Raw genomic sequence first — 17,497 nt, forward strand, 5'->3', positions numbered from 1 at the left:
TTTCCCAACAAAGAAAAGCCCACACCCAGTTGGCTTAGCTTGTGAATTCTCCCAAACATTTAAAGAAGAATTAACATCAGTGCTTCTCAAACTCTTCAAAAACAAAACGAAACAAAAACAGAAGAGGAGGGAACACTTCCTAACTCATTCTATGAGGCCAGCATTGCCCTGATACCAAAGTCAGACAAAGACATCACAAAAAAATAAAACTACAGACCAATATCCCTTATGAATATATACACAAAACTCCTGAACAAATACAAGCAAAATACAGCAGCATATTAAAAGGATTATACACTATGACCAAGTAGGATTTATCCCAGGAATGCAAAGGTAGTACAACACATAAAAGCCAGTCAATGTAATGCACCAGATAAATAGAAGGAAGGGAAGAAAATAGCATTTGAGAAAAATCCAACACACTTTCACAATAAAAACACTCAACAACAAGGAGCAGAAGGGAACTTCTTCAGTATGATAAAGGCCATACATAAAACCTCCACAGCTAACATCATACTCAATGGTGAAAGAATGAAAGGTTTTGCCCTAAGATCAAAAACAAGACAAGGGGGCCAGCCCAGTGGCACAAGCGGTTAAGTGCACGTGCTCTGCTTTGGCACTCCGGGGTTCGCGGGCCCGGATCCCGGGCGCACACTGAGGTACCGCTCATCAAGCCACGCTGTGGTGGCGTCCCATATAAAGTAGAGGAAGATGGGCACAGATGTTAACTCAGGGCCATTCTTCCTCAGCAAAAAAAAAAAAAAGAAAAAGAGGAGGATTGGCATCGGATGTTAGTTCAGGGCTGATCTTCCTCACACACACACAAAAAAGACAAGGATGCCCACTATTGCCACTTCTATTCAATACTGTACTACAGGTTCTAGCCAGAGAAATTAGGCAAGAAAAGGAAATGGGAAAGGTAGAAGTAAAATTATCACTATTTGCAGGTGACATGATCTTATATGTAAAAGATTCTAAAGAATCCAGAGAAAAATACTAGATTATATGAATTCAGGAAAGTTGCAGTATACCAGATCAACACACAGATATCAGTTGTACATCTATACACTAATAATGAACAACCTGAAAAGGAAATTAAGAAAACAATTTCATTACAATAGCATCAAAAAGAATAAACTACTTAGGAATAAATTTAACCAAGGAGGTGCACAGCTTGTACACTGCAAACTAAAAAACATTGCTTACATAAATTAAAAACAACCTGAATAAATGGAAAAACATCCCGTGTTCATGTATTGGAAGACTTAATATTGTTAAGATGGCAACACTCTACAAAGTGATCTACAGATTTAATGCAATCACCATCAAAATCCCAATGGCATTTTTGGAAAAAATGGAAAAGCCAGTTCTAAAGTTGATATGGCATTCCAAGGGACCCTGAATAGGCAAAACAATCTTGAAAAAGAAGAACAAAGTTAGAAGATTTACCTTTCCTGATTTCAAAACATAATACAAAGCTACAGTGACCAAAACTGGAAAAAGGACAGACCTACAGACCAATGGAATAGAACTGACAGTCCAGAAATAAACCTACATCTATGGTCAATTGATTTTGACAAGGATGCCGAGGATCACTCAATGGGAGAAAGGAATCTCTTCAACAAATGGTGCTGGGACAAAATGGCTATCCAGATGCAAACAATGAAGTTAGACTCCCACCTTACACCATATACAAAAATTAACTCAAAATGGATCAAAGACCTAAATGTAAGAGCTAAAATTATAAAACTCTTAGAAGAGCATATAGGTGTAAATCTTTATCATGTTGGGTTTGACAGTGTGTTCTTAGATATGACACCAAAGTACAATCAACAACAATAACAACAACAACAAATAGATAAATTGGACTTCATCAAAATTAAAAACTTTTGTCCATCAAAGGACTACATTAAGAAAGTGAAAAGACAAGCCATAGAATGGGAGAAAATATTTGCAAATCATGTATCTGATAAGGGTCTAGTGTCCAGAATATACAAAGAATTCTTACAACTCAACAACAAAAAGACAATCAACCTAACTAAAAAATGGGCAAAGATCTTGAATAGACATTTCTCCAAAGAAGATATACAAATGGCCAACAAGCACATGAAAAGATGATCAATATCATTAGTCATTAGGGAAATGCAAATCAAAATTGCAATGAGATACCACTTCCCACTCACTAGGATGGCTATAAGAAAATTTTAAAAAAACAGAAAAGAGCAAGTGTTGGCAAGCATGTGGAGAAATTGGAATCCTCGTACATTGCTGGTAGAAATGTAAAATGGTTCAGCCGCTGTGAAATACAGTTTGGTGGGTCCTCAAAAAGTCAAACATATAATTATCATATAACTCAGTAATTCCACTCTTAGGTATACACTCAAGAGAATTGAAAATATATGTTCATATAAAAGCCTGTACATGAATGTTCATAGCAGCACTATTCACAATAGCTAAAATGTGGAAACAACCTAAATATCCATCATTGGATGACTGGATAAATAAAATGTGGTTGTACATATATACAATGAAATATTATTCGGCCATAAAAAGAATGAAGTACTGATAGATGTTACAATGTAGATGAACTTTGAAAACATTATGCTAAGTAAAAGAAGCCAGACACAGGAGGCCACATATTGTATTATTCTATTTTATAAAGTATCCAGAATAGGTAAATCTATAGAGACAAAAAGTAGATTAATGGTTACCAGGGGCTGGGCAGAGGAGGGTAATGGAGAGTGACTGCTTAATGGGTACCAGGTGTCCTTTAGAGGTGGTGAAAGTATTTTGGAACTAGATAGCGTACAGACACAGAATGCATGATTCTGCTTTTATGAGGAATCTAATATAGCCAAACTCATAGAATCAGAGAGTAGAATAGTGATCACCAGGGACTGGAGGGAGGGGAAAATAGGGAGGTGTCACTCAAAGTGCACAAAGTTTCAGTTATGTAAGATGAATAAGTTCTGGAGATCAACTGTACAACATTGGGCCTATAGTTAACAATACTGTATTGTATACTTAAAAATTTGCTAAGAGGGCAGATCTTATGTTAAGTGCTCTTACCATAAAAGAAAAAAATATAGTAAAAAATAAATAAAGAGGGGCAGGTGGAAACTTTGGGAGGTGATGGATAAGTTTATGGCCTTGATTGTGGTGATGGTTTCACAGGTGTATACTTATCACCAAACTCATCAAGTTGTATATATTAAATATGTACAACTTTTTGTATGTGAATCATACCTCAATAAAGTGGTTAAAAAAAAGGAAAGAAAACAAACAAAAAAATCCTAGCAGGTTTTTTGTAGAAACTGACAAACTGCTTCTAAAATTTATATAGAGTTTCAAATAACTACAATAGTCAAACAATTATGAAAAGGAACAAACCTGGAGGACTTATAAAACCTGATTACAAGTCTTAACTATAAAGCTCCAGGAGTAGCACAGGATGACATATAGAACATTGAAACAGAACAGAGAGTCACAAAACAGACTCTCACATATGTGGTCAATTGGTTTTTGATAAAGGTTCTAAGGTAATTCAATGGGCCAATGATAGCCTTTTCAAAAAATGGTGCTGAAACAATATGACATTCATATGGGAAAAAATAAACCTTGACCCTTACCTCACACCACATATAAATATGAATGTGAAATGTATCATGGACCCATACATAAAAGCTAGAAGTGTAAAAATTCCAGAAGTTTTTGTAGCCTTTGTTTAGGCAAAGATTTCTAGGAGAGGAAACAAAAATATGAATCATGAAAGAAAAAACTGATAAAAATTGTACTTTATCAATATTAAATATTTTGCTTTTTCAAAGATACTGTTAAGAAAATGAAAATGAAAATATTTGCAAAACATATATATGATAAAGAACTTATATTCAGAATATACAAAGAAGGTCTAGCAAAAAGACAACTCAATTTTTAAAAAATTGGGCAAACGATTTGAACAGCAACGTCACACAGAAGAGATACAAATTGAAAGTAAGCACATAAAAAGATGCTCAACATCATTAGTCATTATGGAATGCAAAAAATCCTCAAAATATTAGCAAACTCAATTGAGCAATATTTTGAGCAACACATAAATACTAAATTGGGTTTAAACCAGTAATGCAAAATTGATTTAACATTCAAGAATCAATCACTGCAATTCACAATAATAGAAAAAGAAAAAAAATTACACAATCATTGTAATAGATTCAGGAAAATATATAATAAAACATAACATTCATTCATATGGGATATAGGAATCTAGGAATAGAAGGAAATTTAAATAATTTGATAGAGTATATCTTTTAAAAAACTAAACAAACATCATACTTAATAGAAAAATAGTAAAAGCTTTCCTTTTGAGATCAGAAACAAGATAAAAAGGTCCACTATTACCATGTCTATCTAGCACTGTTTTGCAGATTGTGAATAAGGCATGAAAAAGAAGTAAACGATACTAGGACTGGAAAAAGAAGTGGGTATTGGATTAGATAGGAAAAAAAGAAATAAATCTGCCAATAATTGTAGATATGATAAAAAAATCCAAATGACTCTATAAATAAATTATTAGAATTATTAAGTGAGTTTGACAAGGTTCCTGAATACATGTAGAGAAAAAATTGTAGAGAAAAGAGATCAAAGGGAAAATGTCAAAATATTAATAGTACTTGCCTCTAGATAGTGGCATTATGAGTGATTTTTACTTCTTTTTATACATTTCTGTTTTTACTATTTTTCTAAAATAAATATTCATACTTTAATAATTAGAAAAACAAAAATGTTTTAAGGTTTATTTTGTTCTAATCACCTGCAGAAGTATGAAAATTTTTTAAATATCTAAAAATGTGAACAAAGCAGTAAAAAGAAACCAATACAACCTTAATTAATATAAAAAGCAATTTAATAAGTTGAATTGTTGACTTTTTAAAAATTGAAGATGAGTAGTAGTCTCAACTATACGCAAAACAGATTTGACAACATGGAATTTTATCCACCAAAAGTTACTATCAAAATTATACAATAGGGAAATGGAGAGCTCAAAATGACTATGAAAAAAAAAGACGAAACTTAAAAACATATTAACGATATTTCATACATTGTTGGTGGGAATATTAAGTAAAATAGTACAGCCATTTTAGAAAATAGTTTGGGAATTTGTTATAAAACTAAACATGTAGTTACTATATGACCCAAGAATTGCACTCTTGGGCATTTTATCCCAGAGAAATGAAAACTTATGTTCATATCAAAATCTATACAGAATGTTCAGAGCAGCGTTATTTACAATAGCCAAACACTAGAAACAACCCAAATGTCCTTTAACAGGTGAATGGTTAAACAAACTCCAGTATATCTATGCAATGGAATACTACTACTCAGCAATTTTAAAAAAATGAAGTACTGATACGTGCAACAATTTGGATGGATCTTAAGGGCATTATACTTAGCGAAAAAAGCCAATCTCAAAGGGTATAAGTTGATTACATAACATCTTCAAGTTGATAAAACTATAGAGATGGAGATTAGATGCCAGGGGATAGGGAAGGGGCAGGAGTGGGTGTGACTATAAAAGGGTAGTATAAAAGATTTCCTCTGGGGCCGCCCCGTGTCTTAGCAGTTAAGTGCGCACGCTCCCCTACTGGCGGCCCGGGTTCAGATCCCGGCGCGCACCGACGCACCGCTTCTCCCGCCACACTGAGGCCACGTCCCACATACAGAAACTAGAAGGATGTGCAACTATGACATACAACTATCTACTGGGGCTTTGGGGGAAAAAAAAGGGAGGAGGATTGGCAATAGATGTTAGCTCAGAGCCGGTCTTCCTCAGCAAAAAGAGGAGGATTAGCATGGATGTTAGCTCAGGGCTGATCTTCCTCACGAAGAAAAAAAAAAAAAAGATTTCCTCTGTGGTGATGGAACAGTTCTATACCATGATGATGGTGGCAGTTACCTGAATCTATACACGGGTCAAAATTGCATAGAACTACAACACACACTCATTCGCACTCATATGAATACACGTAAAAACTGACTAAGGTCTGAAGTCTAATTAATAGTATTGTACAAATGTTAATTTTCTGGTTTTCATATTGTACTACAGTTATATAAGATGTCACTATTGGGAGAACTGGGTAAAGAGTTCAAGGGACTCTATGTACTAAATGTATGTGTATTTTTTTTTTAATTTTTCCCCCAAAGCCGCAGGAGATAGTTGTATGTCATAGCTGCGCATCTTTCTAGTTGCTGTATGTGGAACGTGGCCTCAGCATGGCCGGAGAAGCAGTGCATCGGTACGCACCTGGGATCCGAACCCAGGCCACCAGCAGTGGAGCACGTGCACTTAACCGCTAAGCCACGGGGCCGGCCCTGTATGTGTATTTTTTTAACAGTTTTATTGACATATAATTCACATACTATACAATTCACCCATTTAAAGTGTACAATTTAATGACTTTTAGCATATTCACAATTTTACATCCATCACCACAATCAATTTTAGAACATTTTCATTACACTAAAAACAAATCCTACACTTCTTAGTTGTTACTCTGCAAGTTCCCCATTCCCTCCCCCAGCTCTAGGCAACCACTAATCTACTAACTGTCCCTATAGATTTGCCTTTTCTTGGTATTCCATATAAATGGAATCATATAACACGTGGCTTTTGTGTCTAGCTTTTTTCACTTTGCACAATGTTTTCAAGAATTATACATGTTGTAGCATATATCAGTACTTCATTTTTTTCTATTGCCAAATAGTCCATTGTATGGATATACTATAATTTATTTATCCTTTCATCAGTTGATGACATTTGGGTTGTCTCCACTTTCTACTATAAATAATGCTGCTATGAACATTCATGTACAAGTTTTCGGGTCGACATACATTTTCATGTCTCTTGCATATATACATAGGAGAGGAATTGATGGGTGATATAATAATTCTGTTTAGCCTTTTGATGAACTGCCAGGTGTTTTCCAAAGTGGCTGCACCATTTTACATTCCCACCAACAGTGTATGAGGGTTCTAATTTCTCTACATGCTCACCAACACTTCTCATTGTTTGTCTTTTTTATTTTAGCCAGTGGGTGTGAAGTGGTATCTCACTATGGTTTTGACTTGAATTTTCCTAATGAGTAATTATGTTGAACATGTACTTTGTCCTATGTACTATTTTTGTAACTTCCTGTAAATCTACAATAATTTGAAAATAAAAAGTTTAAAAAAGTTACTAATGATAACTTTCCTCCAAAATGGTTAAGTGCTCCAATATATTCAACACAGACTTCTTCCATCTTTTTTTTGTGTGTGTGAGGAAGATCAACCCTGAGCTAACATCCATGCCAATCCTCCTCTTTTTTTTGCTGAGGAAGACTGGCCCTGGGCGAACATCTGTGCCTATCTTCCTCCACTTTATATGGGACACGGCCACAGCATGGCCTGACAAGCAGTGCATTGGTGCGCGCCCAGGATCTGAACCCAGGCCGCCAGCAGTGGAGCGCGTGCATCTAACCACTACGCCACAGCGCCAGCCCCAAGACTTCTTCCAAATTTCAGATCATACGTAATCCACATATTCACCAATACACAAAAAGATAAATTATTATCCACCTCTCCTGACTAGGTATCAAGGAAACCAGAAAAACTCAAGACTTGTCTCTAACCTCACTGAATTAAGAGTATAGTAGATGTCAATTAAAATCTCCAGACCAAATTTGACATTGATAAACAGTAGGGTCCAGGCAAAAATATCATAAATAAAAACAATTTTTAAAGGAGTAAGTGTGAACTCAGATTTTAAAACATAATACTTTTTAAAAAGCAGGATCTGTGGGATTGAAGAGTGATTCCAGAATAAGGTCCAACTGCCAGAAATAATATAACAATGGATAAAAAAAAATCACTGTGTATTAAATATTGTTGAAAAAGCTGGATATATTTTAATAATGAATGTAAATCTATACCTAACCATAACTAATCCAAACACCATTCATTCAACAAATACTTATTTGTACCAACTACATGTCAGTCACTCTGTTAGATGTTAAGGCAACAGTTGTGAACAAAGTAGGCATTATCATTGCCCTCAACGTTTATAATCTAATGAAAGGAGCAAATAATAACAATAAAGTATGATGAATATTATGATCTGGGAAGTTCAGAGAGCTCTGAGAACACATAAAAGTGGAAAACGTGCCTGAGGAACTGTTGTTTCAGCTGGCCCTATACATTGAGGAGGGAGAAAGCGTTGTAGACAAAAGGAACTATACTCGTTTATAAAAACGAAAATAAACAAATGAAAATAAAACTTAGAGGCAAAAAGGAACAAAGTATTTTCTAGAAACTGAAAGTTCAGTATGGCTGAAACATAAGAGAAGGAGGGTGACAAGACCTGAAGCTGGAGACGTTGTCAGGAGACAGTCATTTAGGTAGAGTCACAAACTCAAATGCCTATAGGTACCTGGTAGATAACATAAACAGGATTATTAAGCTGAATATAAAATAACAAAGAATGGCAGGAAACAGCAGACTGAAAAGTGTAGTCTAAATGGTGTAGCCACTATCTGTTCTAGCTGATCACTGTCAGATTTTTATATAATCTAGAGAATCAGAAATCTTGGGTTTTATTTGAAATTTCCCAATTAACAGGAAACTTATATGCCAAAATAAAAAACAAGACTACAAACCAAGATAGTCTGCAGGTCACCAGTTTGTGATCTCTGTCATACAGAGTCCTATAAAACCATGTTAAGAAGTTTAAACTTTACCTTAAAATCAGTGGGACGATACCAAAGGAATTTAAACAGTAAACACATAATAATTTTTGTTGTTTTTGGAATATCATTCTAGCTAGGGGCAATATTGAAGGTAGGAATACCAGTTAAGAAGCTACTCTGAAAGTCTAGGTGAAAGACAGCAGTGGGGATAGTAAGAAATGGGTTTGAGAGACATTTAGAAGAACTGACATGGCATTCAATAATGTATTGAATGTAGAAGGTGAGGGAGAAGGCAGAGTCAAGGGTGACTCTTGGGGTTTTGTCTTAAACAACTGAGTGAAACGATCACTGGAGAAAAAGTAGGTTTGGAATCAACGTGATACACCACATCAACAAAATGAAGAATAAAAACCACATGGTCATCTCAATAGATGCAGAGAAGGCATTTGACAAGATCCAACATCCATTTATGATAAAAATTCTCAACAAAATGGGTATAGAAGGAAAGTACCTCAACATACTAAAGGCTATTTATGACAAACCCACAGCCAACATCATACTCAATGGGGAAAGGCTGAAAGCCATTCCTCTGAGAACAGGAACGAGACAAGGCTACCCACTCTCACCACTCTTATTCAACATAGTACTGGAGGTTTTGGCCAGAGCAATTAGGCAAGAAAAGAGAATAAAAGGAATCCAAACAGGCAACAAAGAAGTGAAACTCTCACTATTTGCAGACGACATGATTTTATATGTAGAAAACCCTAAAGAATCCATTGGAAAACTATTAGAAATAATCAACAACTATAGCAAAGTTGCAGGGTACAAAATCAACTTAAAAAATCAGTTGCATTTCTGTATGCTAATAACGAACTAACAGAAAGAGAGCTCAAAAAAATAATACCATGTACAATTGCATCAAAAAGAATAAAATATCTAGGAATAAATCTTACCAAGGAGGTGAAAGACCTATACAATGAAAACTACATGACATTATTGAAAGAAATCGATGATGACATAAAGAAATGGCAAGACATCCCATGCACATGGATTGGAAGAATAAGCATAGTTAAAATGTCTATATTACCTAAAGCAATGTACAGATTCAATGCAATCCCAATCAGAATCCCAATGACATTCTTCACGGAAATAGAAAAAAGAATACTAAAATTCATATGGGGCAACAAAGGACCCCGAATAGCTAAAGCAATCCTAAGAAAAAAGAACAAAGCTGGAGGCATCACAATTCCTGACTTCAAAACATACTACAAAGCGATGGTAATCAAAACAGCGTGGTACTGGTACAAAAACAGACATGCATATCAATGGAACAGAATTGAAAGCCCGGAAATAAAACCACACATATACGGACAGCCAATTTTCAACAAAGCAGCTAAGAACATACAACGGAGAAAGGGAAGTCTCTTCAATAAATGGTGCTGGGAAAACTGGACAGCCACATGCAAAAGAATGAAAGTGGACCATCTGCTATCACCATTCACAAAAGTCAACTCAAAATAGATCAAAGACCCGAAGGTGAGAGCTGAAACTATAAAACTCATAGAAGAATATATAGGCAACACACTATTTGACATTGGTCATAAAGGAATCTTTTCAGATGCCATGCCTACTCAGACTAGGGAAACTAAAGAAAAAATAAGCAAGTGGGACTTTATCAGATTAAAGAGCTTCTACAAGACAAATGAAACCAGGATCAAAATGAATAGACAACATATCAGCTGGGAGAAAGTATTTGCAAAACATATATCTGACAAGGGGTTAATCTCCATAATATATAAAGAACTCACACAACTGAAACTCACACAAATGAACAACAAAAAAACAAACAACTCAATCAAAAAACGGGCAGAGGAAATGAACAGACGCTTCTCCAAAGAAGATATACAGAAGGCCAATAGGCACATGAAAAGATGTTCAACATCACTAATCAGGGAAATGCAAATCAAAACAACACTAAGATATCACCTCATGCCCATTAGAATGGCTATAATCACCAAGACAAAAAACAACAAATGTTGGAGAGGATGTGGAGAAACAGGAACCCTCATACGCAGCTGGTGGGAATGCAAACTGGTGCAGCCTCTATGGAAAACGGTATGGACATTCCTCAAAGAATTAAAAATAGAAATACCCTATGATCCGGCTATCTCACTACTGGGAATCTATCCAATGAACCTGAAATCAACAATCCAAAGAGGCTTATGCACCCCTATGTTCATTGCAGCATTATTCACTATAGCCAAGAAGTGGAAGCAACCCAAGTGCCCCTTAACTGATGATTGGATCAAGAAGATGTGGTATATATGTACAATGGACTACTACTCAGCCATAAAAAAAGACAAAATCGTCCCATTTGCAACAACATGGAAGGACCTGGAGGGTATTATGTTAAGTGAAATAAGCCAGAAAGAGAAAGACAAACACCATATGATCTCACTCATATGTGGAATATAAACCAACACATGGACGGAGAAAACTGTATTGTGGTTACCACGGGCAATGGGGGTAGGGGGTGGGCACAAGGGGTGAAGGGAGATATGTATATGGTGATCGACAAACAAAAATGTACAACCAAAATTTCACAACGTTATAAACTATTAAGACATCAATAAAAAAAAAAGTAGATTTGGGAGAGGGAAACAAATTTGTCAGGCTGTTAAAAATCGGACACTTACACATTTTAGAGGCATTAGAACAAATTCATTCCTTCTCTCTTTCCCCAGAAACTCTATTTCTGGTATTATACCATATGAAAATTAGCCAAAAGGAAAAAAAATTGTGCAAAGATACTCAGTTATGACATTTACAATAGTAAAGAAATTGGAAACAATGGAAAAGTTCAATGTTCATGGCATGGTTAAATAAATTGGCATATTAACCCTTTAGATTTTTAGAATAGAAAGTAACTCTGTGGACTGGATGACTCATGGAAACTGCATATGAAATCATTTTTTTTTTTAACGTACAGGGTTTTTTAATTTTTTTTTATTTTTCCCCCAAAGCCCCAGTAGATAGTTGTATGTCATAGCTGCACATCCTTCTAGTTGCTGTATGTGGGACGCGGCCTCAGCATGGCCGGAGAAGTGGTGCATCGGTGCGCGCCCGGGATCCGAACCCGGGCCACCAGTAGCGGAGCGCCCGCACTTAACCGCTAAGCCACGGGGCCGGCCCTGAAATAATTTTTTAAAGGAACCTTAAATGATACATATACACAATGACCACAAATGCAAGCATGTGCAATAGAAAAGACTGGAAAAGAAAGTTTGTGGACGTATAAACTACTGGGTGTACTGTTTATCAGTTTCTTTTTTATTTTTTTGAAAGGTAAAGGTGGGATATGTCATATATCTGCCTGCAAATCAACAAGTCAGCCAAACCTCATCAGTGTTCTCAGGATTCAAAGACAGCCCTTTTAATTCCTACCTGGTAAATGATGGAAGTCAGGGATGCATTTATCACCACGACACCATCTTTCAGGGCTTTTACTAGATGGTAAGATCCGTTCACAGTAGTTAGCTGCTCTTCAAAGTACTCCCTTGGGAACTGGTACATAATCCTGAGATTCTGAAAATCAGCCCAACAGCAACATAAACCTGAAAAGATGTTTTTTCTCTAAAGCCATCTCAATCCCAAAGCATTAAAAAATAAAAATAAAAAAGCATGGCCATGCATTCTGGGAGTAAAGAAATAAAAACAAAATCTTTGCTCTCCTTCATGGAAATTCTAAGTTGGAAAGATGTAATTTTAAAATAGTACTAATTTTTGAAAGATTCCATTATTGGCAAGTCATCAGAAACAGAAAGAGTCAAAGCTTATGTAAATTTTAATGTAATTTGTGCCATTCTATAAGTTGACAGTTCTCAGGAAAAAGGAAAAAAACAACTCTGGACAGTAAATGCAACACTTCACATCTGATGCTCACACTACTACTCTCACCACTACAAAACTGTGGTAACCATATCTGAAGTGAAGTTATAGAACGAGGATCCCCTCCAAAGTGTTATCACTTGTGCTCTCTTAAACTCTTTTCTATAATTCTGACCCAATTATATCTTTTACTTCTAGTTTAGCATTCCTCAAGGACAGAACTATTTAATAACAATAATAAAGTAGTAACTTACATTTCCAAAGGTAAAATCTGGAAGCAAAAGAAAACAAAAAGGCTTCCTAGGGGCCGACCCCATGACATAGCGGTTAAGTGCGCGCACTCCCCTTCCGCGGCCCGGGGTTCACAGGTTCGGATCCCAGGCGCGTACACACGCACCGCTTGTCAAGCCATGCTGTGGTGGCGACCCATATCAAGTAGAGGAAGATGGGCACGGATATTAGCCCAGGGCCAATCTTCCTCAGCAAAAAAAAGAGGAGGATTGGCAACGGACGTTAGCTCAGGGCTGGTCTTCCTCAAAAAAAAAAGGCTCCCTAGAGAGAAAGATGGCCCACTCAAGGAGTTATCCATACAAGCGGCTAGAAAAATACAAAAGAGAAACTCACATCTGAAATATAGACTTTCGTGCCGCTTTTATCAAACACTTCTACTGTAACGACATACACTTGTCCCACCTCTAGACTCCATCGGTCTCCAGGTTGCACTGTGAAACCTATACCCAAATCAAGAAACAAAAATATTAGAAGAGGCCAACATTTTTCTACAAGAAATTAAAAAATACAAACTTAACATTAAAAAAGACAAAATTGTCCCATTTGCAACAACATGGATGGACCTGGAGGGTATTATGTTAAGTGAAATAAGCCAGAAAGAGAAAGACAAACAGTGCCTGATTTCACTCATATGTGGAAGATAAACCAACACACAGACAGATAGAACTGTTTGGTGGTTACCAGGGGCTAGGGGGGTGGGGGGTGGGGACAAGGGGTGGAGGGATGCACTATATGGTGACTGATAAACAATAATGTACAACAAAAATTTCACAATAAAAAATAAATAATAATAAAAATAAATAAATACAAACTTAGAAAGCGATTAAAAGAGCAAAACTGGCTAAAAGATGGAGATGGTTTCCAAAGTAGATCCTCTAGTTTCCTCTATCAAATTATATAATAATTTGGGGTTCCAAAGATCCTGGCTTAACTTAGCTCATCTCAGGTATAAAGAAAGACTCTCACTTATATCTGTACACAAAGACAAACCACAATTTTGCTCATTCCCAACGTGTCAGGCAAAATTTCAGCTTCTTTCACTCAGACTCGTTGTTTCACATGGCCTAAGGATGTTAGGATTCTTTTTTCCTTCCTTTTTCCTCTTTTCCTAACCCAACACTGAATTACATGGATCTTCATATTTTTTCACAATCTGTTTCAAGTTGCTTCACTCTTGGAGATAGTATTTAACCAGAACAAGGTGAGAAAATATGTCAAAGTAGGGTTGAATTTGAAGTTAGTTAAGTCTCAAAATGAAGTTTAAAGAAGCGTTCTAGTTTTTAATGCACTCATTTTAGTGAAATAGTTTAAGCTATTCATCTTTCTGAAAATCATTATCTAAAAATACCTAAAAATCCAGGCTCTACAACATAGATGGTGAAATTTGGGAGTCCAGACACAGATCGCATATGGACATCTTAATTTTTGCTTAAGGAAATCATATGAGCTAGAGTTGGTGAAAAGAGAAATATAAGCTACAAAAGAAAAAAATAATAAACCTACAAACAAAAATTCTCTTTTATTATCCTTTGGAAAGCAAAAACTTAAATGTGTGCACTTCTGAGAAAAGTCTGAGGGACACAGTCATCACAGGAATCAGGTATTCTTGAATTTCAAATTTGAGGAAGATGAAATGAGAGAAAAAAGATCATGCTCCATGCTTTTAATTTCATTTAGCTGCAGAACTCTCTCCAAATAAATTCTTACACAGGAGCCCATTATGGAAAGCAGGACAAAGTGGCATCACTCTGGCTAAGGAATGAATGGTGGTGATGTAGCGGGAGAGAGGGGCACGACTTGCCATCCAGCCCAGCAACTTGCCTTGGGCTCTGCAGACAGTTTTAAAAATCACAAGTTGATTTTCTATTATTTGCAGCAAATCTTTTTTTGTGTGTGTGAGGAAGATTGGCCCTGAGCTAACATCTGTTGCCAATCTTCCTCTTTTTGCTTGAGGAAGATTGTCACTGAGCTAACATCTGTGTCAATCCTCCTCTATTTTGTATGTGGGACGCTGCCACAGCATGGCCCAATGAGCAGTGTGCATGTCTGCACCTCGGATCTGAACCCATGAACCCTGGGCCGTCAAAGCTGAGCATGAGAACTTAACCACTACACCACTGGGCTGGCCCCTGCAGCAAATCTTTAATACCAAAATGCTTTCTCTTTGCCACCAAAGACGCTTCTAGGTCACTTATACATCATACTACCTACTATCCCCTTCAGTTAAATTCTAGCATAAATACAAATTGATTCTGTTGTTGGTCTGTATAGAATCTAATTAGGAATAAACTTCCCTCTCAAAAATACACTACATCCAAGAGCTAAGAAGAAATTATTTCCACTCTGAGAAATATGTAGCTGAAATAACTGAACAGAAAACACTCATTAATTCTAAGTACCCTAATTTAGAAGTTGTATTAATTCAATCACGCACTAGGCTACAATTTACCACTACATTATTTATAGTGATAATGAAAGTAAAATAATATTTAATCTACTTGGGGGATCAAACTTTTAAAACTGCCTCAGTACTCCACATGAGCTATTGATATACATACAATTGATATGCTAATTAAAGATTACTTTTATCTATTCATTAAAGCAAATATTTTAAAGACTATATAGGCAACTCTGTGCCAACTACGTTTGGTTCTGATATATACTCTCATATAATATTCATAAAATATAAGAGCTAGAAGGAAATTCAGAAATACAACTTTCCCTTCACTTTACAGATAAGGAAACAGATCTCGATAGGTCTCTAAACCAATTCATTCCTCCATTATCAGAATAAGATATCTTCCTTCCACCTAATCCTTCCACCTGTTTTGCATCTCATTTTCTCTTGCCCCTCAGAAATCTTGCTCCACCAGCTGGCCCTCTTTTCTCCCATATCTCTGTCATCTCTCTGTTTAACTTATAGATATGTTCGGGGGCCGGCCCTGTGGCTTAGTGGTTAAGTGAGTGCGCTCCACTGCTGGCGACCCGGGTTCGGATCCCGGGCTCACACCGATGCGCTGCTTCTCTGGCCATGCTGAGGCTGCATCCCACATACAGCAACTAGAAGGATGTGCAGCTATGACACACAACTATCTACTGGGGCTTTGGGGGGAAAAATAAATAAATAAAATCTTTAAAAAAAAAAAACTTATAGATATGTTCAAGTTTCGCTTATCTTAAAAATCTTTAAAAAGTTCTCATGTCTTTTTAAAACTTCTACCTTGTTTTTCTCCTTCTTTTCAAAGCCAAGCTGTTTTTATTGACAAAGTGACCCAAGTCTTCCTAGTCACCACCGACTTTCAGTCTTTATCTCAGTCTTTATCTCTGCCTATTTCACCTGAAGAACATTCTCTTTGTTAGACCTTTATAATTTTATTTATTTTTTTTTTTCCCCAAAGCCCCAGTAGATAGTTGTATGTCATAGTTGCACATCCTTCTAGTTGCTGTATGTGGGACGCGGCCTCAGCATGGCCAGAGAAGCGGTGTGTCGGTGCGCACCCGGGATCCGAACCTGAGCCGCCAGCAGCGGAGCGCGCGCACTTAACCACTAAGCCACGGGGCCGACCCAGAACATTCTCTTTTTAAATTCCTTACCTGGTTATCATGAAACTCCTCTCTCCTGGTTTTCCTACTACTTTTTAATAAACATTCTTTCTGGGCCTCCTTAAGAGTTCCTCTTCTTTCCGAGGAACCATAAAAGCTGGCATTAATTACACAGTTCTGTCTGTGGCCCTCTTCTCCTCTCACTCTATTTACTCTCTCTGGGTGATTTTGTCTACAACAACGACTTCAACTATCGCCTATCTATAAATTTATGACTTTCAAATATCTGTCTTCATCTTGACTCTTTCTCCTCCACATGCATAATAAAAATTTCTGCTTGGATGTCTATCCCACAGGTACCTCAAGTTAACATGTGAAAAACTAAACTACATCGTTTTCTTTTCCCTAAACATGCTCCTTCTCTTATATTACCCATCTCTGTGAACAGGACCACCAGCTACCCTAAGCCAGGTGCTGGAACAAATTATGAATAGTCACCATCCATTCTCAAGAAAGACATATAAATAGATAAATATAATGTATTTTAATATCTACTACTTTGGAATAAATAACAATATGAACTGAGAATAATAATAAAAAAAAGATCATGTAAGTCTGTCTAGAGAATTTAAGGAAGTGCCTGACACACAGTTTGGGCCCAATAAATATCGAATGATTTAGTTTATTTTGTAGGTACTATTGTATTTGTTGACATATGTCCTAGGCACCTTAAAATGACTAGAGAACAAACAATTTTGGACCAAAACCCCTCCTTGATATGTTTTAGACAAATAATATAAACAGTTAACTAATACTATTCTATAAGAAATACTGTATCTTTCAAGCCTAACAGGTTCTTACTCAGAGTAAGTCCAGTAGACCCTACATGATTTACTCCCTCCCTTCCCTACTCTATCTCTCCTACTACTTTCCCCTGATTCTCTGTACTTCAGCCTCAGTGTCTTCCTTGTTCATATTTAAACATGCCAAACATGATCCTGCTTCAGAACCTTAGCAATTGCTACTTCCTCTTTCACCCAGATATCTGCATGGTT

At 36.5% G+C, this 17,497-nt stretch overlaps 1 protein-coding gene across 1 annotated transcript in view; it reads right to left on the bottom strand.

Moving 5' to 3' along the window:
- The window catches only part of NUP210L (nucleoporin 210 like), a 105,450-nt gene that overhangs the window by 65,697 nt on the left and 22,256 nt on the right, over positions 1-17,497 (bottom strand). The window contains exons 8-10 of the mRNA XM_058539245.1: positions 14,248-14,316; positions 13,233-13,339; positions 12,165-12,305 (exon numbers count right to left, since the gene is read on the bottom strand). Coding sequence (XP_058395228.1) covers positions 12,165-12,305; positions 13,233-13,339; positions 14,248-14,316 — 317 coding nt within the window. The remainder of the gene's footprint in view (positions 1-12,164; positions 12,306-13,232; positions 13,340-14,247; positions 14,317-17,497) is intronic.

The sequence above is a fragment of the Diceros bicornis genome, chromosome 4, assembly GCF_020826845.1.
Source record: "Diceros bicornis minor isolate mBicDic1 chromosome 4, mDicBic1.mat.cur, whole genome shotgun sequence".
Taxonomy (NCBI): domain Eukaryota; kingdom Metazoa; phylum Chordata; class Mammalia; order Perissodactyla; family Rhinocerotidae; genus Diceros; species Diceros bicornis.